Source organism: Plectropomus leopardus, chromosome 8 (genome assembly GCF_008729295.1).
Source record: "Plectropomus leopardus isolate mb chromosome 8, YSFRI_Pleo_2.0, whole genome shotgun sequence".
In the NCBI taxonomy this organism is placed as follows: Eukaryota; Metazoa; Chordata; class Actinopteri; order Perciformes; family Serranidae; genus Plectropomus; species Plectropomus leopardus.
In genome coordinates this window covers 1,741,385-1,763,428 of record NC_056470.1, presented here as the reverse complement: position 1 = coordinate 1,763,428, position 22,044 = coordinate 1,741,385, and the positions used below count along the sequence as shown (strand labels likewise).

Sequence of the window (22,044 nt, the reverse complement as noted above, 5' to 3'; positions counted from 1 at the left end):
CAAACAGTCAAACGAACATGAAAAAAATGTTTTCCTCAGTGCCCAGCAACTGCCAACAACACAGGAAACAGTGCATTTTGTTTTCCATAGTTACTTTGGTTGTCTAAGTTTCCTTAATTTCCACCACTGGGAATATTGAAAGCAAAGAAAACTTTTTTTGTGCTCTAAATTGAGCCTTAATTTTCCTGGGAGATCATATATGCTAGACAGAGACAGAGTTGCATAATGAAAGTGAGGCTTATAGAGAGCCAATCTAAACTAAGATGGCATCATTATCTATAGCCATTACATCAATGATACATGGTGCTATATGGGCCAAATCTGGCCCCTGAGAGGGTGCTGGGTGGCCCCCCAGCTATTTTCTAATTCACTATGAATATAAAGTGCTTCACACTGGGAATTGTTTTTGTACTTCTTGTATCCATCAGGTGCCAAAGTGCATGATACAGCATCAGAACAGAGCTTGTTTATCAAACAGGTCCCAGTGGAGGATCCCCTGCATCACCCCACAGAGTTCCTAGCTAAACCAAAATCCTGGAAATGTCCTAAAATCCTAGAAATGCCCTGAAATCTGAGAAATATCTAAGAAACATCCTAATATTCTAGAAATGTCTCAAAATTCTAGAAACTCCCTAGAATCCATGAAATGTCCTAAAATCCATGAAATGTCCTAAAATTCCAGAAATGTCCTGAAATCCCAGAAATATCCTAAAATTCTAGAAACACCCTAGAATCAATAAAATGTCCTTCAATCCTAGAAACATCTTAAATTCCTAGAAATATCCTACAGTCCTAGAAATTTTCTAAAATCGTAGACATGTCCATAAAATCCTAGAAAAGTATTTTAAATTATTTTAAAAGTAAGTATTACTAAGTATTTTAAGTATTTTAAAAGTATCTTAAATTCCTAGAAACTTTCTACAATGCTAGAAATATCCTAAAAACCTAGAAATGTCTAAAACACCTAGAAATGTTCCTTGTTCCTAGAAATATCCTAAAATCCTAGAAATGTCTAAAAAACCTAGAAATGTTCTTGGTTCCTAGAAATATCCTAAAATCCTAGAAATGTCTAAATAAACCTAGACATGTTCTTGGTTCCTAGAAATATCCTAAAATCCTAGAAATGTCTAAAAAACCTAGACATGTTCTTGGTTCCTAGAAATGTCCTAAAATCCTTGAATTGTGTATGGGGCTGCTGCAACTGGCACCTGGCCTCCTGATATTTTGCAGAAGTGGCCCAGAGCAAAGTAGGTTGAGCATCCCTGTGTCACATTGTGCAATCATCTACCTTGTAATGATAGGTTCTATTTCTAATTATGTAGAGTGTTTCATTTTCTGACCTCCAGCCTTTTGTGTACTCTCCCCCCTTCATCTAAGTGGTGAGCCAATTCATGACAAAGTAGACATTTACATGACCAAATGCAGCATTAATGTTAACTGCACATACTGTAATACTTTCACACACTCTCCCTCCAGACTTGACTTATTCACACTGACCTGTATGTGGCAGAGCGCGGTGAACCTCATCTCTCTGGACACGCTCCCGCAGGCAGCCAGCAGGGGTCCACGCACTCGCTCCAGGGCCGCCAGACTGACAGCAGGCAGGCTGGAGCAGAGGCTGAGGAAGAGGCTGAGGGTGGCCGCCATGACTGGGGGGTGTGGGCTGACCAGGGAGGCGTCCAGCAGGGACAGGATGTCAAACAGCTCATCTTCTGACTGAGGCCGGTAGCGCTGGAGGATCCTCAGCACCTCACACTGACCCCAAACATCACACTCCTTCAGCCTAAGGACAGACACACAGAGAGGTGTCGACTTCAACATCACCACGTGTGTGGCTATGGATGCTACTGATGTGTATCTAAGCAAAACTCTACTGACAGTATCTGCTGTCTCAGTCAATGGGAATATGAGTATAATATCATATATATATAAAGATTTTTTTAATGCCTAAATCAATATAATTCAGCCGGAGTATATGATGCTGCAACTTGAATTAAGCCAGTGCAAATCTACAAACTTTCTGTTGCTGTCTTTACACAGATTAGACCCAGCCAACTGCGAATATTGTGCTGAGTGAATTTAAGTGTCTACAGCCACGACTGAAGGTCTGTTTCTGGAAGCTTCCGCCTGATCTCCTCCTGGGAGACAGGCCCTTAGAGGCAAGTAGTGAAGCAGAGGGACCACAGGGTGCATGCAGGACTTTGCTAATTTGTCTCATTTGTGGTCTAATAGACAGAGAGAGAGAGAGAGAGAGAGAGAGAGAGAGAGAGAGAGAGAGAGAGAGAGAAAGAGAGAGAAAGAGAGAGAGAAAGAAAGAGAAAGAAAGAGAGAGAGAGAGAGAGAGAAAGAGATAGAAAGAGGCGAGGGGCTGAGCGAATCAATGATCTGTGTGCAGCTCCACAATGGAATAAAATTATAAATAAATAAATACTAAATACATATTATAAATATACCAATAAATACTAAATAAATAAATACTAATAAATGATAAATAGATAAATACTAGAAATTGAAATTGTAATAAAAAAATACTAAGTAACCATATAAAGAAACAAATAATACATTAAAAACAGATATCATTATAAATACTACAAAAAAAATCAATAAGTGGGGGTCAATGTTGAGCTGCCACAAATAGATCAATGTATGGGAAATACTGCAGAGACAGCTTAATGTAGTAGATTAAGACATTTTTTAAAATTCATTCTATTGTACATGTAAATTCCAGTAAGTAAGTAAAGTTTCTCTATTTGGCTCATTTACAAAGCAAGGTCACAAAGTGCTTCAGAAGGATAAAATTGTTAAAAATAAGACCACAAAATTGTTATTAGTTAGTTTTTTACAATGTGATGTGTATTTATTTTTATGATTCATCTTTTTCCCATGGTATAATGTTAAAAAGCTTTACAAAAAATGCAATACTTGTAAAACTACAAAACATAGTGAATATGCACCTAAGTATCATGATAGTGTCGTATCGTATCAGATATTAGTAGGGTTGGTGGATATTGAAATATTTTTGCCTGCAACAGTGTATTAATACACTCACACCAAGTATTGATCTTTTAATTTACTAAATTATTAATATTTCAAATACAAATGTAACTTCTGGTAGACTACCAGAACAATACAATTTTTTATTCTTCTTGGTGCAAATTGGTGCAATAAGAATGACTGAAGTAAGATGAACAGACTGAGAACTTTTTCTTACTTAATTTTGAGTTGAGAATAGGCAATAGATTGCAATAGATCACAATACACATTTGCAATAATAAGCATATTGCAACTTCTTTAAAACCACAATGATAATGTATGCTGACTTAACGCTGTGAAACCGAAGAAAATTGGGTTGATTTCTTTAAAAAACCATTAGAGGAGGGCAATGAAAAACAAAATTTAAAAATGGCCCAAAAATGTATCTGAAAATTGGTTTTTAAAAAAAGTTTTTTTAAAGAACAAGGAAATAATGTGAAAAGGGTGCTTAAAAATTAATATCATATTTTAACACCAATTTATATATGTGGTTATGGGAATTATCAATGTAGTTTTTCCTTAGATTCAAAAAAGAATTTTTTAAATCTACTCATTTTTTGCAGTTTGTGGAGCATTTACTCCTAGGTTGCTTCTTGCCTTTTCCCTATATTTTTTAAAGAAATTGCACCAATTTGCCTCTGCCTTCATATAATCCTGGCATCATGAAATTGTGGTTTTCATGATTATTCTGACTTAAAATAAAAATGCTAGAAAGTAATTCCTCTGGGAATGCTGGAGACAAAATCTCCCACAGCAGAAATGTCTTGTACAGCCTGCAGTTGATGTAAAGCATCTAGAAAGTTCTTCCTACCTCTAATGCTTTCCTCTAATGCCTTCCTGGTAACACTGACTTGCAGAGAAATCTATCAGGAAGCAATGGGAAGCAATTAAGCTATGCTGATTTGATTAACTCAGGGTAGATAAATGGCTTATGGCTGCATACGGAGACAACGGCTCAGTGCTGCAGATTAATGTTAGACAAAATCACAAAGAAGATAGAACAAAAGGAGTTCTCCTAAAGAAAATATAAAATGTATTTACTAAGTAGCACATAAACTACGAAATGTTAAAGATATATATTCATTATGCTTCATGACACACTGAGCATATTGTTTGACTCTCGGAGGGCACTCAGTAGGGTTACAGTATTAGAACAGGTTATCACGTTATCATTACATATATCATTACAGTATACCAGAGTATTAAGAAATTCCTACGGTATGTTTTTCAATACCATCATAAATACAGGTGTGCCTCTTCCTATTGAACTCATTGTATGTAATGTACAGTACACACCACCAGAGCTCATTCTCCAGTCTCTACTGGTGGAACAGGCAGCTGAGCTGAAAGACACAGTGACACCTAGTAGTGAAGGGGGAAGTTACAGGACTGTAAACAGCTGGCAGCCAGCAAGCAAAGAGAGAGAGACTGTGGGGAATAACGACATGCCTTCTAAATTCTAACTTGGTGAATTAAGGATTTATTTGGACCAAACTGTACCTGGTGATTGTTGAAACATTAGACATAGTAACGATTACTAACAAGAGTAACCAAGATTGTCTGGGTGAGTTTTATTTTGTTTCTGACAAGTTTGATTGAAGTGTGTTTTATGATGAGTTAACAAGGCAAATAAGCCTTGTGTAAGTGCTGCACGCTTAAAAAGTCAAATATCATTTACCCTGGTGAAATTCAGGAAGGATGAAGGTATGAAATATTACATACCGCCAAAGCCTTTTCAGCACATCAAAATAGCTTCAGATGACACGGGAATAAAAACAGCAAGCGTAACAAATATGAAGGGAATGATTATAACTGCTGCAGTGTGACAGAAGTTTGGTTTGTGCTAAAATCAAAGGAGAAAAAAAATGGCTTCAGCTGCTTTAGTCAGTCATGACTGTGACCATGTGGCACAGTATCATTTATTGAGAAAAAAATCAAAAATTTCAATTCTGCTGAAACCATAAAATGTATATAAAGATGGACGACATGACAGCTCCCCCAAAGTGTAACTTTTCAGTCTGGATCACCCCCTGGTGGCTGACTGCGGTATAGGTCATAAGCCTCACCCCCTCTATCTTAGTGAATGGGACATTGCAAAACTAAAAACACAAAGTACATGTTAAATACATTTTTCCCAAAAATGGCTTTTGTTATTTAATGTTGTTCTCCTTACCCTTTGTTTATAATAATTCTAAAGTAATTTTTTTGTACTTTTCACAAACCTCTAGCTAATTTTTGGGTCGCTCCTTCTTTGCCTTATTCTCATGTTTATGACAGTAATCAAGACAATTAACTCAGGTTAAAAGGGTTAATAGATTCCCTTGTTTTACCGATTATCATTCAGTGACATAGATTTCTGATGTTCTAACCTGTTGAGGAGGTGATGGGTGATGGGTTTATTAATAGCAACTCCTCCCTCCTCCTTCAGGATCTCCTCCAGAGCTCGGAGGCAGTTCACCATCACCACGGGGTCTGGGTCCCTCAGCAGGCTGTACAGCTCATTCACCACTGCAGCATCTGGAAGAATCATGAACGGGAGCTCTGTAGACATGGTGTGGATGCATATACAAAAAAACTCAAAACATGGGGCGCCTGGTGGCTCAGTGGCTAGAGCGGCGCCCCATGTGCAGAGGCTGTGTCCTCGCTGCAGCAGCCACTGGTTCAAGTCTGGCCTCAGTCCTTTGCTGCATGTCTCCCACTCTCTCTCTCCCCCTCACTCACACTGGACTCACACTGTCCTGTTAATTAAAGGCAATAAAAGCCCCAAAAAATAATCTTAAAAAAAATCCACAAACCTCAAAACATATTTATGCATGTATACTTTAAGAATAAATAAGGAGGGCTACCCCGAGTCGAGTGAGATTCATATTTTTTGGTTGAAGGGGAGTTGTGTTAGTGTGCAGTATACGTCATTACACTATGCCAAGCCGTGCACTCTGTGAGAAGTCTGCTACAGGTACCAGCAGCTGCGGACCAGCACTTGGAGTGAAATTCATATGGAACTGCCAAATCTGATTCAACTAACAGAATTCAGAGTTTGTAATGGCCCTAATCATAACAGAACACAATACCCATTAAGTCCACCGATTAAACATTGCACTCCTACGATATTTTCAGAGTCGTGATTGACTTTGTTTTAAAATGAGAAATAAAATCGGTAAAGCATAAACAGTGAGTTTACCCTCATATTCCACACATTCTTCTTCCTGGTGCCTACAATACCTACAATTCAATTCGACTGCAGACAGTTAAGACAGAGATTCAAGTGTGTTATGCTGCCTTCATGTGCTCCTCAGAAATATGTTGCTTCTGAGTGACAAGTACTTGAACAGCGCGCCAAAGTCGTAATTACAACTGGGAAATGGGGAAATTCGATGATATCCGAGTTGTCGAGTTGTCACATTTGCGTGACATATCAGGGCAGCAGAGATGGTGGAAATCATGGAAACAGTGTCAACAATTGACAGTAAAAAAATATATACTTTGTTATTTAGTTCCTAGTAGCTATCATTTACTTTTAGTAGTTGCACATTTTAGTATCAGCATCTATTATCTGCAGCAAGCAAGCAAACTTTGAACTGTAAAGCATACCAGACGAGTATACTAACATCCAGCCTACCGATCTCAGAGTTTGGTTGGAGATTGTGCAGTTTGGCCCAGCCGAGAACAGCCACTCTTCGCACACAGGCTGCTCTGTCCCTCAGTCCTGCTGTCAGCGGCTGCTCTACGTACTCCACCAGACTGGGTAACCTGGGACACATAGTTAAAAAACACACTTATCCCAGCGGTCACAGGCTGATGTGACGACTTGTACTGAGGTCTGTGTGTATGTGGGGCATCTCACCTGAGGTTGGTCATGTTCCTCAGGGCCAGGCTGCGCACCATGGGGTTTGGATCCTGACAGTCTTTCCTCAGGGTGTTGATGACCAACAGAGACAGCTCGGGGTTTAAGGTGGCATAGGAACACAGAAAGACATAGACCAGTTTCTTCTGGACGATGTCCACTGTGGCACACGCTTTGACCATCTCACTGAACAGGCCTGACACATCCACGCCCTGAGACATCGACCTGAGAGAGACACACAAAAGACAGCAGAGGATGGAGGAAATGATGACACTGGTTTTGCAAGTATTTGGTCATAAATCAAAGTAATGGATAAATTAATCCTTTGAAACGTGAGCAAATTGACTTGAATTTTTTTTTAAACATAAGGCGGCACTGAGCAACTTAAGAAATGTACCGAAAATTAGCAAGGTATGAGTGAAAAGTTAGGCCTACAAGTAGTAATGTAAGTAACTTTTAAATTACCTGAAAATAAGCCAAAAGGAAAAAATATTTACAATGATTAATTAAATAAATATATCATTAAAGGAAATCTTTTGAAAATAGATTTTTTAAAAAAGTAAATAAAAAATCCCAAAACAAACAATAAGTTGTTATAGTTAGTTATAGTTGTTATAGTTGGCATCATTCTGAAGGACTGTATTGCATTTCCTGTTCTCCCTGCCCCAGATTCATTCCCTCTCTGCCTAGCCTTGTATCTGTGATAGCCATGTGGTAGCTTAGCCTTGTATCTGGTAGTATCGGCATTGTCACTACCTGGAGGATAGTTTGGGCTGCGTAGGAGCAGTGAGCTGGCACTAGGGGAGTGGCTCTGGGATGCCAGAGTTCGCTGCCTTGCCTCCTGGAGGTGTTGTGGAACTAACACAGAGATAAAAGGAGGTTCCCACCTGATGACCCCAAAGACGTATTAGTTATCACTGCTCACTGGCCATTATATTTAAGCCATAATAGCTGATTAGTGTTCCTAGGTTCTTCTAAGGCAAGTTTCTTGCCTTTTAGTTGAACAACAGACCTTTTGAGGAAATGTGTGACATTTCAGAAATCGCCATGTTAGAATTGTAGGTTCTGAGCGCTTTCTGAGCTGTTATAAAATATTAAGCTTCAAATTATTGCATTCCAAATAGTACAAATGATATGAACCTGTGTTTTAAATTAAATGTACAAAAATGCATTAATGCATTAATGAATTACAAAAAAAACAACAACAAACACACTGTCAATAAGTTGTCACAAAATACGAAAATATGAATAACTCAATTGTGACAAAATGGCAGACAACTTTATCATTTTGAGATTGCAAAATGAGGAAATTGTCAATATGTTATCATGTAGTTTTTGGTGGGTTTTTTTTATGCTCAGCTTGTGTGTTTGACTTGGCCACAGAGTCAGAGGGGCCCAACACCAACTTTTTGCCCCGGGGGCTCCTGATAGATTATTCCGGCCCTGCAGATAAGCCGCTATGTCTGGTGAATGTCCTGAGGACAGTCTGTCTTTTTGTCTGTCAGTGTGTCTGACTGAGTGTGACCTACCTGATGACTTTGAGGATGGTGTTCCTGTACCGCAGCTGGTCGGACTGGACGTTGGGGTTGGACAGAGCTCTCCTCAGCTCCCTCACCGTGTCCTCACCGCCCAGATACGGCATGGTGTCCACACGCTGCCCAAAGCTTATAAATTCAAAATACCTCCAACGCCATTCCTCACATGTCCATTTGTTTCTATTAAAAACACAGTTTAACGGTTAAATTGGGGATTAACTATTGACACTACTGGATGACTCGTTTGTTTACACCGAGCACACATCCGCATTTCTTCTTCTGCTTCACGCTCCTGTATTTAATGATACGCCGCCCCCTGCTGGTTGGAGGAGAAATAACACCCACAGCTGTTTTTTTTTTTTAGAGCAAGATATTTTAAAAAAAATAAATAGGAAAATTCTCATTTTAGTATTACATCTGAAACAATTTCAAATAAAAGAAAACACACACACACACACACACACACACACACAACAGAATAAAAACCTCAGCCGTCTTGTCTATGGTGTTGTCCCTGCACCATCACTGCTACACGGTGTTACAGAGACACCTGCTGGTGAGGGCGAGCAGAGACAGTGACAGCGTTCAGCATCAACTTCCACAATGAACACACAATGAGCATAAACATGAGGTCACCATTTAAAATATGACGCAGTTTAATAAACTACCAAACAACAGAGCTGGATAAAGTTTCATAAAACTTCAGTTAGTAGCCCTGGCTATTATTTGCTTGAATTCGAACTCAACAGGTTTATTCAGTCTTCTATTTGGGGTGGACTTTTAATTCCTATCACATAAAACTAATCAGAAAAGATGTGTTTTGATTTTTGATTCAAAATATATATATATATACATACGTACGCACGCACACACACACATATATATATTTACATCTCTCTTATTTACTCTGCCGCTATTACTTCTTCTTTGGTGCTCATGGTTTCAGCCAAATGAGAGCCTTAGCCAATCCTATGTAAAGAAGGGGAAATGATCCCCACCTTGACAACCTACAACATCAAGCAGCAGAGGTGGATGATATTTTTAAGGGCAAACTCCAGACCTACCCTTTTAGTTTGGCTTTTAACTCAGCTTTACATGTTTATTTATTTACTATTCATTTATACATTTTAGTCTGTTTTATTGATTTACTACATTGTACATTATTTTATTTTTTTTTTTTTTCTTACATTTTTAATTATTATTATTTGTTCTGTTACCCTTTTATTTACATTTTATCTGCTATTTGGAGTATTTTATTTATATGTTTGACTTATTAATCATATTATATTTATATATTTTAATCTTTATCTAAAGGTTTATCCTGCCTCTGGTGTTTCCTCACTTATGGCAGTGTTTCTTCAGTTCCTGGTTTTAATAAGTAATCTTATTTTAGTGCTTAAATTCATTACAAAGTCTTGCTTTTTTACCAATGTGTCTACTTGTGTGTATGAATGTGTGTGTGTGTGTGTGACGTAGGGGGACTTCTGGTATTTTTTGTATGAAGCACTTTTTGTTACAGTTTTGCTTGTATGAAAAGTGCTATACAAATAATGACTGATTGATTGACTGATCAAAATGCTTAATAAATGTATGTTTAAGATTCATAATCGATTATCCAAAAATGTAATATTAATGAGATCTGATCAAACCAAGCAGAGTAGTTGTTGTGTTGTTAAGGTGTTCCAGCTCCTGATATCGAGCATGCTTCCTCACAGCTACACAGAATCATGAATGCTACTTGTTGCTTGTGCTTTTGCTGCTGTGGAAACACGTCGGCTGCTGTGAGAAGGTTTTGTCTGGGTGACAGTGGTCAGACACATTCAGTGCATTTTTTAAAATCCAACTCTTTACACTCCAACATACAAATAATGTTTGATCACTCACATAACAGCCAAACGGTGCCTGAGTCTGAGTTGATGATGGTTTTATTGATTGTGAAAAGCAGGAAATCTCCAAACACAGACAGCCTCAGACCTCCAGCGCTGCAAGTCCCACCTCCATCCACAGGCAGACATCCACTCCGCCTGCCCCCACTGGCTGGGGTTTAAAGGCAGAGCTTCATGAAGAGGAAGAGAGGGAGGGACTTGGTGCTGGACGGCCGGTCAGCTGACACAGACGGACACTTGAGCGCCACCCGGCTGGTCCGAAGGAAGCTGCTCAAGCCTTCCTCTGGACTGTCAGGGCAGGGCTGCGTGCCGTTTCTTTTTCCACACGATACATTCACCAACATTAATCGACATGAACGTCTTCCAAAAGGAGAGTCGACGCTTCCCCACAGCAAAGCACCCCCAGTCACATGATAAAATACTCACACACAAACACACACACACATATTCACACTCAAATTCATTTTTAACTGGCAAGAGTGATTTGGAATGTTTTGTTTAAAATTGAACCTCATTTCTACGTTCAGATAAATTAAAGAAATCTAAATGGATTAGGAAAGGGGGAAACGAAAGGCAGGTCTAAATAAGAAGGGCTGGGTGGTGCAGCTTACTGCCCTGAATTTACATTTCATTCCAAAACGGTGACGGCAGGCCTCATTTCAGCAGCTCTCTCAAAAACGGATAAATAATAGCTTCATGCTGTCCATTCCCTCTCCCCGTTAAAGATGACAGTGTTTTTGGTCGGTGTGCTCTTAGCATTTTGTCTGGAAAGGGAGATGCAAACAGCAAAAACACACACACACACACACACACACACACACACACACACACACACACACACACACACACACACACACACACACACACACACACACACACACACACACACACACACACACACACACACACACACACACTGGACCAGTGTCAGAGGGGTGGCAGTGTCTATGACAGATTGGGGCTGGGGGCTGGGCTGCTGGAGTTGTTGTCCTGATTTGCTGCCTGGCTTCCTCGTGGTGGAACCTCGATGATGCGGGGCTTGTCGATAATGCGAGCGCGGCGGTCGCCTTTCTCAACGATTCCGATTATCCACGCTCCGCCCGCCGCCCCCTGACCTCCGGCCGCGGAGCTCTGGCTCTTCATTTCCGAGCAAAACTTGGCCGCCTGCTCTCTAGGCAGACACACCAGCAGCCCACCTGCAGGAGGAGGAGAGGGTTTTAGCTCAACACTTGGTTTAAATAGTGCGTGCTTTCAAACAACAATTATCTAATTATGGCTAAATCATGTTGCATTAGAGGTTCATACACATTTTCCATTTCAAAAGTCCATACTTATCCAGACCTCTCAGTTTATCTTTCAGACCACATTAGACATCTGAGTACAAATAGCTTTAAGTTTATTGTGTAAATACACTCACCGGACACTTAATTAGGTACACCTGTTTCAACTGCTTGTAAACGCAAATATCTAATCCGCCAATCACATGGCAGCAACTCAGTGCATTTAGGCATGTAGACATGGTCAAGACAATCTGCTGCAGTCCAAAGTGAGCACTGAAATGGGGAGGAAAGGTGACGTGGCATGGTTGTTGGTGCCAGATGGGCTGGTCTGAGTATTTCAGCAGGGATTTTTCACACATAACCGTTTCTAGGGTTTACAGAGAATGGTCCAAAAAAGAGAAAATATCCAGTGAGCAGCGGGGCCAGAGGTCTGAGGAGAATGGCCAGACTGGTTGAAGCTGATAGAAAGGTAACAGTAACTCAAATAACCACTCAACCGAGGTGTGCAGAAGAGCATCTCTGAATGGAAAACACGTGGAACCTTGACGCAGACGGGCCACAGCGGCAGAAGACCACGCTGAGGGCCACTGCTGTCAGCTAAGAACAGGAAGCTGAGGCTACAAATCACACAGGCTCATCAAAATTGGATAATAGAAGATTTAAAAAAATGTCTTTGATTACATTGGGATGATCGGGTCAGAATTTGGTGTAAACAGCATGAGAGCATGGATCCATCCTGCCTCGTATCAGCGGTTCAGGCTACTGCTGCTGCTGGTGTAGTGGTCGACTATGTATTCTATTTTGTTGCCAATAATCGCCAAAAACTGTAGCTAGGCACCGTAGCTCAGGCAAATAAGTAAACACTGTCCAGTCTACTCCATGCAGAACGCTGGATGTCAAACCTCTTTACATAAAGACGTAAACTAAACAAAAACAGAACAGGGGCAACAGTCAGGAAACACTAATATGCTTTCATACTCATTTCTTTATTTCCATACCAGAGCTGGAGATAAAAGACTAAAATCAGGACAAGAAAAAAAAAGTCATTGAGTGTCAATGTCAGTTTCTTACCGGAAGTCTCTGCTGAAGTGCCCTGCACGAGGTTGAACAGGTTTCCACAGGCTTTACTGATGGCAGCCATCTTGGCTATGATTGGTAGGTTGTGGATGACGAAGGCCACCTCGTTGCGTTGTTGCGCTGCCAGGTTGTTGGCGTGCCCCAACAGCCCAAAACCTGTCACGTCTGTCGCAGCATGAGCCTGGAACTTGTGCATCAGGCCGGCCGCTGGAGAAATAATTCAATCACATTAAATCAAATGTGACAGGAAGTCACAGAGATTTCAACTTCAGCTCAACCAGAGCCGATGTAGGCCGATGTTATTTTTTATTCCTCTCTTTACTTCAGAATTAAAGAAAAAAAGCTGAGAGTAAATATATTTCAATGCTGTGGAAACACACATATAGCAGTAATAGAAATTAATACTAGGACTGTCAGCGTTAATGTGTTAATTGTGATGACATTAAGGTCCGGCCATAACACTTAAAAGAAAAAAAAAAATAAATTAAATCTTGTGCTGCTATTTTGTTCCCCTGCTGCCACAGAGATGGAAACTGACAACACTGTGATTTTTTAACGGCTCATTTCATTTTGAAAAACTCCCAAACAGCTCAGTGGATGAGTCAAAAGTAATCTGCTCATGCAGAGAAAAGATTATTAATGTCTCTCAGGGCTGCTGCTCAGCATTAGAGCTAAATGTTAAGTCCATCTGAAATGCCGTTTTAGGACATTTTGAAAGTTTATACCGTCCCCCGTAGTACTGTGAGGAGCTATGGGGTGTATAAATTGTGAATAATTTCCTGAAATGCAAATATTGACCACTGAGGTATTAAGAGAGATTTAGGCCATCCATCCACGATTAAGGCGTTATTTTATTATGATTTCCTGATTTGTTTGTAGGGACTCAGGTGGACTTTTGAGTTGTTGCATATTGAGTTATATCAGGAAAACAATAAACTGATTCAGTGGACAAAACTCTTGAGGTTGTGGGACAGTTTTCACACACACACACACACACACACACACACACACACACACACACACACACACACACACACACACACACACACACACACACACACACACACACACACGGTTTCTGTAACAGATTTGCGCAAAACTGAAGTGATATTTTGAAAATGTCAACACACAATTGCGAGATATTGACTGTATTTCCACTGAGTGATGTTCTGCAACTTCTCCTCTGGTGATACCATTCCAGTAACCATGGTGATGGATGTTCAAAACATTAGCAGCTTTATTTCTATTGCAGCCACCACACTAGCTGTCATTATTTCAAATCCCAATCGCTCTGGTGAGAATTGCTTTACATTGTTAATTTGTTAATATGGATTTCATATCTGTTTTGAAATGCAAAATTATGTAATTTTAAACATTTGATTAAAAAAAATGCAATTCCTCGAGATTAACTACAGAAATTCAGGGATAAAAAATGAATCATTTGACAGCCCTAGTTAATACATTTCTTTGACCAGAGATGTGTTCAGAACTTCACTGCATAATGACTCGGGTGTAATGTACCTGTGCGGTTTAGCGTTGCCATGGAGAACATGGCTTCCTGATAGGCCTCTTTTACTTCCTCTCTGGTGACGACCAACTTGATCTTGTTCCACCGTTCAGGCTGGTGAGACAGAAAAACAGAGACAGGAAGGGGCACATCATGAGGAGGATGGGAGCACAAAAACACATCAGTATAATGACACACCAAAATAATGTTCATGTGAGCGGAGCTGAGAGGCTGACCTGATCCAGCCACTGGTGAGCGTTCACAGCCACCTGCGTCCCCAGAGGTTTAGTCAGAACCAGGACGTCCCCTGGGACAGCACCATCCGGCCTGGAAAAAACGAACAAAACACACGCTTATCGCTGTTGTCCAGTCAGACACAATATGTAAGCTTCATATAAAGCTTAGATGTTCCTTTATGTTGGAGATGGAGAATATTACATGCGCACTTCGGTTTCAAAAGCTCAAATTAAAGAGGAGGAGTCCTTTAACAGCCCTGTTTTTGCACTGAGATCTTTCCTTCTAGATATTCTTTCATTAGATAGTGAAGGACACACAAACAGGATATGCAGGGCGAGAGGGGGATGACATGCAGCAAAGGTCCCCAGTCAGAGATGAAGCCAGATGTCATGATGATATGATATGTTGTTATTATTATTACTATCTTTTTTAAGATGTACTTTATTTTCTCTTGACTTTTTTGTGTTACTAATATATTAGGTTTCTTTGACTTTCGTAGTAGTAATGGCTGGGAAAGTGTAATTAGATAAGAAGATCATGTTGAAGATGTATATCTATATTGAAATTGTACTGCACAAGACGCTGAAATCAAAATAAATTGCAAAGTTTACAAAAAGTGACTTTTAGAAAGATACACCTGTGATGGCTTTGAAACCAGAGAAAATTGGTTTGATTTCTTTCAAAAACACATGGAAAAAAAGGCAATGACCAACTTGGCACCAATTGCTAGAAATTAGTAAAAGGTGACTGAGAAAATGACCTAAAAATGATTTATTTAGAAGAGTATGTGCAATAACACTTATGTTCATTAACACTAATTGCGCTGTTAAATTTGTGTTGTTTTTATCATTTCTCAGTCTTAGATTCTATCATTTTATTTCATCAAATTTATTTTTTGCTTTGACTGGTTTTACATTCTATTTTATTGCTGCTTTTACTGGGACCTCAGTACTTAGTTTTTTTCCCCTCTAATGTAACTTTCAAAATGACAATTAACCTTTTTGAATCTTAATGTGAGGTGTATTTATGCTCTGTTTATATGGGTCTTATCTTGAGGTCAAAGGTTAAGGGATGGTTAGGCCTTGGGGTCTGATGTCTGGAGTACGGACACATGGCTTAAATTACATGGAATGTGTCCCCTTGGGGTTTTTGTGGTTGAACACAATGGGTGACTGATAAATGTGTAGATACTTGTACCTATATAAGACACATGTATGAGCTGTAAGACAGAGAGAGATTCACATTGGTCCTGAATCCTCTCCCAGGCAGACCATGGTGCCTGGTGGATGCTGAACTTTGTTGTAATAAATTGATTCTTATGCAACTAAGTCAGTGTCAGCGGAGGTTTCTTCATCGTCTGCACATCATTGCTACTTAAGAAACAACGACAGACACATCCTGAATTATGAATCCATATCGGAAGCAAACATGCATCATGGTTATTAAAAGTCTTAGTTTCCACCGTCCCACTAAAAATCAACCCCAGTGTCTTCAACTGAAACCGATGAAGCAACGTTTTCAAAATTATCAGTTTTGAGTTTACCAAAATGTTGGGAGTAGAGTGGACGCTGGGCACACAGTAGCTATAGTTAAATGTGTGTGTTAAAACAAAAAGGTCTCAGCTTGGATGTAGCCTTAACACAGACGGTGCTGTAGCTTTAACACAAAGCACCTTGAGACAAATTTGTGATATGAGGCTGTATTTGTAAAACTGACTCGACTTGACTAGATGTCAAAATGTTTGCTGTGGACAAAGGTCTACAGCTCAGAGGGACGTACAGCCACAAGACATGTTGACATGTTTTGTGTTGAGACTGTGGCAGCTGTCATGAGCACAGCCTAATATTACCAAACCAGCTCACTACAGGCTACAATTATTTCTACACACCCCCTGCTGGATGAATTAACAAGGTCAAGTACGTTCTGTTGGGGGCTGATGAAATGCATTCTGGGCAATCACAGAAATCTTTGAGGCTGGGCAGGTATACAAACAAGGTGATTTGAAATCCCCTCTCCTGACAAAATAACATGAAAAATCAAAGATGTGGATATTATAATAACATGATCACAGCTAAGCCTGTTGCATCTTTGAATAACCAAGCTGTAAAAATAATGCTTAAATAAAGCCATGAGATGGCATCACTGTCACACACTGAAGCAGTACAGTTTGCTCAGTTGTGATAATTTCCTAAAATTCTCATCCCTCAAACTGGTTTTTAAATGCAGTCAAAATTTCACACCAAATGTTTCATGCTAATTTATCAGCAGGCACAACAGTGGAAGGAACACCAGGGGCACAGCACACAGCAACTGTAAAATCACATATTTCCATAAAAGGCTCTAAAATGTGCAACACACTACCCACTGAAATAAAACTGACACAAGAGCTTAAGATTTTTAACAAAAGTGGTCCAGTTTGGCTGAAGCAGAATCAGAGATGTGAGCATTTTAAACTATTTTAGAATGTCTAATAGTTGTTGTAAGTGCGTGTAACCTTGATATTTGTGTCTTTTTTGTGTTGTAATTCTATGTAATCTAAAATAAATAATATAAGAATATTAACCCCTTTTCTCATCTCTTTGCTATAACTGTTAAACTAGGCCTGTTATTGTATGGAACTATGATGCCTTCCTTTTTGTAACATGCTGAGGTTGTACCATATTTGGAATGTCCCTATCAAATAAAATGTATGAATACATAAAGAATAAGCACAGTCACCGAAGACGCAGAGACACAGCAACAGTTTAACAGACTCACATGATGAACTCATTTGGCTGGCATACAACTGATGCTACTCCTCCTACGATGATCCAGGGGTTGATCACTGTCTGGCCACCTGTCACAGAAGTCCCTCCCTCCTCTGCTGCATCACGAAAGCCTTGAATGATCAGCGGCATCACCCGCTCTCGGTCCTGAGTCACAGATGCACACACAGATGATAAAGAGTCATAAAAGGAGACCTGAATGAACTTTACAGGAATCTGTTTTTACATGTGTAAAATCCACTCTGTTTAAAAGATAGACGGCATTCACTGTAATGAGTGCACATTAGATCAGCAAAGGAAACACAAAAGTGACATCAATAAATAAAAGCAAAGTCAAGACCTTGACAATCGCCCGTGAGCACACGTTACCTTGTCATTCATCTTCTGGCTGACACTCAGCAGCATCAGCATGTTGTCACACTCTGTGATGCCCATGGCGTAGAGATCACTGAGGACATTAGCACACGCTATCCTGCCTGAGACAGACAGAGACACACACACACACACACACACACACACACACACACACACACACACACACACACACACACACACACACACACACACACACACACACACACACACACACACACAGAGCGTGAGAGAGCAAAAACGCTTACTCTATCATCATAATCATGTCTTAAAAAATGATCATTTTTAATACAGAGTATCAGGTTGGAACCAAATTTTACACAACATGATGAAAAACATTCAGCCCCTTCAGAATGACTCCTGCTGCCCTTGAACTACTATATCTGTAACTTAGAAAAATGTTTCCTGTGCATCTAGTGATGAGGCTCTGTCAGCAGTGTGTGCTGAGTTATGAATAACTTACAGAAACACTGACATCTTTTAAACTGCCTGTTCAAGGCGACTATATGGCACCATTACATCACCTCGCCACTCTGTATATAAAGGTATGGCAGCGGTATTGGGCAACAGAGTTGTCTCGCTTTTAAGGCACCAAAGGAGGAAGTAACAGCGCTGAAACTGTGTCTGTGTACAGGGTTCCTACAGCTTACAGCAAGTGGAATTTTATTAAATTATTATTATTTGATTAATACTTTTTCAGTGCCACTCAAAATGAAATTTGGGATTGATTTCACTAAAAAAAAAAAAAACAAAACCAACAAAAAAAAAACTAAGGGTGAAAAAAAAAGAATACTTGAAACCAGTAATTTAACATTAGGGAGATTTTTTCCCCCAAATATTAACTTTAAAAAAAATGTGACTTTTGGGTGACAGTAATACAAGTGGTATTCTGGGAATTTTTTTTAAATTTACCAGTTATTTTGAGATTTAACTATGTTTTTCAATGTTGAAAAAGAGTCATAAAATCAGACCTTTTATATCTAAGCACTTTTAAGACATGCGAAGTTAAGATTTTAGACCAATTAAGGACTTATTTTTTAGACTGATTAATTCAATGCCTGTTCATGAACTGATGATACAAGGACCCTCAAACTCATAATCCTTTGGAATAAGTTAGATATGGCAATATAAACAGGTATTTCAACTTACAAGAATTTTTGCTTATATTTAAAAAACAGAGTCAAAAAGAGAACACTTGAAAAACATAATGATGCACATTACACAGTGAGTGCTGTGTTTTATAATACTCCCATTTAAGCAAATATTTTTCACATTTGTCTTTCTATAGTAGGAAAATAGAGGCCATATTTTCCACAAGAAGTAGATAAATAACAGAGTTTATGAAAGGCACACATTACATGATGTCAGCATTTGGTGACATTAAACCTTTAGGATCCTCACAGCAAATGCATCATAAAATACACACTGCTTATGGTGTAGTAAATGCAAAGTGTACAGTGAGTGCACATGATTTATGCAAAGAGTTGCAGCAGTATACCGCTTTTAAGGGATACCGTGGTTTTAAAATTGAAGGTTATCATATCGAGTATCTTTGCTTATCTTTAGTATTGAAAATATATGAAATAGTAGACGGAGTATCTCACCTGTGTATCACATCTCCATTCCTCCTCCACTAACTTTAAGACTTTTTACACAAACAGTCATCTAAAAGTTGGTTTTAACATTCAATTTACCTTTTGAAACCTGAACAAATGGATTTGATTTCTTTCTAAAACATGAGGCTCACATGTTTTAGGCTCAAAAATGTGCAATACATTTGTAAAATGTTATAAGAAAATTGCCTAAAAATGAGCAAAGAAAAGAAAAATAGAAACAAACACAAACAAGAAAATGACCCAGAAAAAAGAAAAAAAAAAAAGTCCTGAAAATTTTAAAAGATAACAAAATAAAATAAGAACTGTATTTTTTTCCCTGTAACATAATTTGAAAATAAATTTAAGATAATTAGAAATAAAGTTTTCTGGACATGTTTCACAAAGTTTTCTCCCTTTTTTTTTTTTACAATTCATTTTCATAGAATTTTCATTCAACACCTTTAACTAATTTCTTGCAATTTGTGGGACATTTTTTGTGGCGTTGCTCATTCCCTTTTCCCCTGTTTACTAAAGAAATCCAACTAAATTGCTGAGGTTGCAAAGGGTTGATATACAGCAGTTGCTGAATTAATTGGGGGTTTTTTTCATCTATTTTTTTCATCTATTCATGATTAGGACTGATGTTGGTTAAAAATATAACTAAATTCAAAAAGAAAATCATATTAATGTACAATATTTTTTATAGTCTGATTTTGAAAAGTGCATTTTGTGTGCAAAGCAGTATGAGTGTATTCATCACTGGACAAAAAATAATAATATATAAAAATCAATCTTGCTGCTAAACACTGACATATCCTAGGCTGTGATATTAAAAAATAATAATACACTTATCGTGTAGTATACTGATAATTCATTTTTCATGTCATTGTTTTTTTCATCGAAAAAATGGTGGCATCATGACAAAAACCTGGCATTTAAATAGTTCAAATTCGGAAAATTACAGAATATTTGATATTAGGACTTGATTAGGACTAATGCTGATTAAAAACATTTAACTCAATGAAAGTAGAAAATAATATTAATGTGCACTATTTTTTAAAGCTTGGTTTTGAAAAGTGCATTTTGTGCGCAGGTCGATAGGAGTGTGTGTGATATTAACAGCTAAGGGTTGAATCATGTGCACAATTCATAGTCGCTGAATGATGCTGTACAACAGACACTGTCAAAGAGTATAGTTCTGTTAGGTTGAAAAGAGAAAGGGCATTAAAATAATGCTGATTAACTGATTAGTCAACTGACAGAAAATGACTCACACTATCCGATTGTTTAATCCAAACACTTAAAGTAGTCAGACGAGTCTGTCACCACAAATAATGTTGTGTTTGGACCGGTTTGAACGGCCTCACTTCCTGGAAAGTTTCCCAGTGACCGCATGGTTTCCGTGTTTGCAGCAGTTCTCAGGAGCAAACACCTGCCACTAACTCACCATCATGTAAGGATCCTCCACCAGAGGGTAGAAGAAGTCTGTGGTCTGGACCAGTGAGAGTCCTCCATGTCTGAGGGGAATCACACAGCAGTCCATCCCTACACCTGCAAACACACAGCAGTGAGGAAGGAGAGACACTTGTGCAATGTTTTGCAATAATGCACAAATGGCAGTGCAATAACTATGAACTTGTTTTAAGTGTTCATAATACGCGTACTTTTTTTAATAGTCTGGGTGTGAACTTGTGTCCATGTTGTTTACTAAAGGTAGTATGATGTGTGAACAGCAGAATAACAGCAGCACAGGGGTTTCTATGGTCACACTGTGTAACTAGCTTTACATACGACGCTTTCCATATACTGAAGGTTGCCCCTAAATGTGGTAAACTTAAAACAGCATTTCCACTCAATATTGCGAAACTCCCTTTACTAGAAGAAATGTTTGACCAAAAGCTTGAACTTTGCACTGAACGCATAAAAATATTTCTGCTGAATCATTCCTACCGTTTGGTAATTTGACAACTCACGTAACTTCATCCTGAACCCTATTAGCTAACTAGGTAACTGTCTTTACGTATTTACGATGTACTAAGTGAAAACTTACTACTGTTAGCACGTTTATGCTAACAATTTCAATATTTAAGGACTAACATTGTCAAAAACACGCTGTTTTTTTCGCCCATATCTGTCCATCTGTCAAATGAGCTGCCATATGAGTTAACACATGCTAGCATAGTTAGCAACAGTTAGGCTAGATAACTGACGTTAACCACCATTAGGGTTTTTGACAAGATGCGTGGGATATGAAGGCTAGCTCTGCTAATGCCGTGTTTGTTTCTTACCGAGCCGGGGGCCGGGCAGTTGTTGGCCGAAGTCTGAAGCTTGGTCTCCGGCCTTCCCTGTCCCGTCGGCCCGGTCCGCCTCCAGTCCCGCCAGGAGTTTGAGCAGAGCCTCCTGCGGGACCTTGCAGCCTCATCCTTTCAGGTCCGAGAAGGCTGTGAGACGGAACCCGCGCTCAAGGCCGTGCTCTTCGGGTTTGAAAGGTTTGTACCCGGGGGGGAAACACCCCTCCGCTCCCACAGCCTCCACCGAGGGAGGCGGGGAGGTTGAGCCTGACATGCCTGCCTGGGGAACACTTCACACACACGACGCCAGTCGCGTTCACCGGTAAATAAAGACGGAGGGATGAATGGAGCGTGTGTCCGGCGAGCGTTGCTTGAAACGAGAGACTGCTGTGAAGTTAAATGAAACCAGTGCGACTTCCGATCGGGACTTTCGCCGAAAAATTCATGGTGTGCATGTTTATGCAAGATTCGCGTATCCTCAACTACAGACATATACCACATAACTTTGACAATGGACGTGAATAACTGCAATATCATTAAAAAAGGTCAGTTGAACCCATAGCTAGGGCACTACCAATAGATATGTAGGAAAAATATCTTATTGTGAAGACAAAATTTAAAA

At 39.3% G+C, this 22,044-nt stretch overlaps 2 protein-coding genes across 2 annotated transcripts in view; both read right to left on the bottom strand.

Moving 5' to 3' along the window:
- Nucleotides 1–11,153, bottom strand: part of ap4b1 (adaptor related protein complex 4 subunit beta 1) — a 32,142-nt gene extending 20,989 nt beyond the window's left edge. The window contains exons 1-6 of the mRNA XM_042491131.1: nucleotides 10,297–11,153; nucleotides 8,407–8,592; nucleotides 6,878–7,102; nucleotides 6,653–6,783; nucleotides 5,403–5,550; nucleotides 1,498–1,783 (exon numbers count right to left, since the gene is read on the bottom strand). Of these exons, the coding sequence (XP_042347065.1) occupies nucleotides 1,498–1,783; nucleotides 5,403–5,550; nucleotides 6,653–6,783; nucleotides 6,878–7,102; nucleotides 8,407–8,519 (903 nt within the window). The 5' untranslated portion in view covers nucleotides 8,520–8,592; nucleotides 10,297–11,153. The remainder of the gene's footprint in view (nucleotides 1–1,497; nucleotides 1,784–5,402; nucleotides 5,551–6,652; nucleotides 6,784–6,877; nucleotides 7,103–8,406; nucleotides 8,593–10,296) is intronic.
- sephs3 (selenophosphate synthetase 3) lies at nucleotides 11,145–21,804 on the bottom strand. Its single transcript, XM_042491134.1, has 8 exons — nucleotides 21,420–21,804; nucleotides 20,579–20,682; nucleotides 17,534–17,641; nucleotides 17,157–17,311; nucleotides 14,399–14,489; nucleotides 14,177–14,276; nucleotides 12,650–12,862; nucleotides 11,145–11,494 (listed from the first exon to the last, which is right to left on the bottom strand). Exons 1-8 carry the CDS (start codon nucleotides 21,694–21,696, stop codon nucleotides 11,244–11,246), a joined length of 1,299 nt encoding a protein of 432 aa, XP_042347068.1. The 5' UTR covers nucleotides 21,697–21,804; the 3' UTR covers nucleotides 11,145–11,243.
- Between the last annotated feature and the right edge of the window lie 240 nt (nucleotides 21,805–22,044).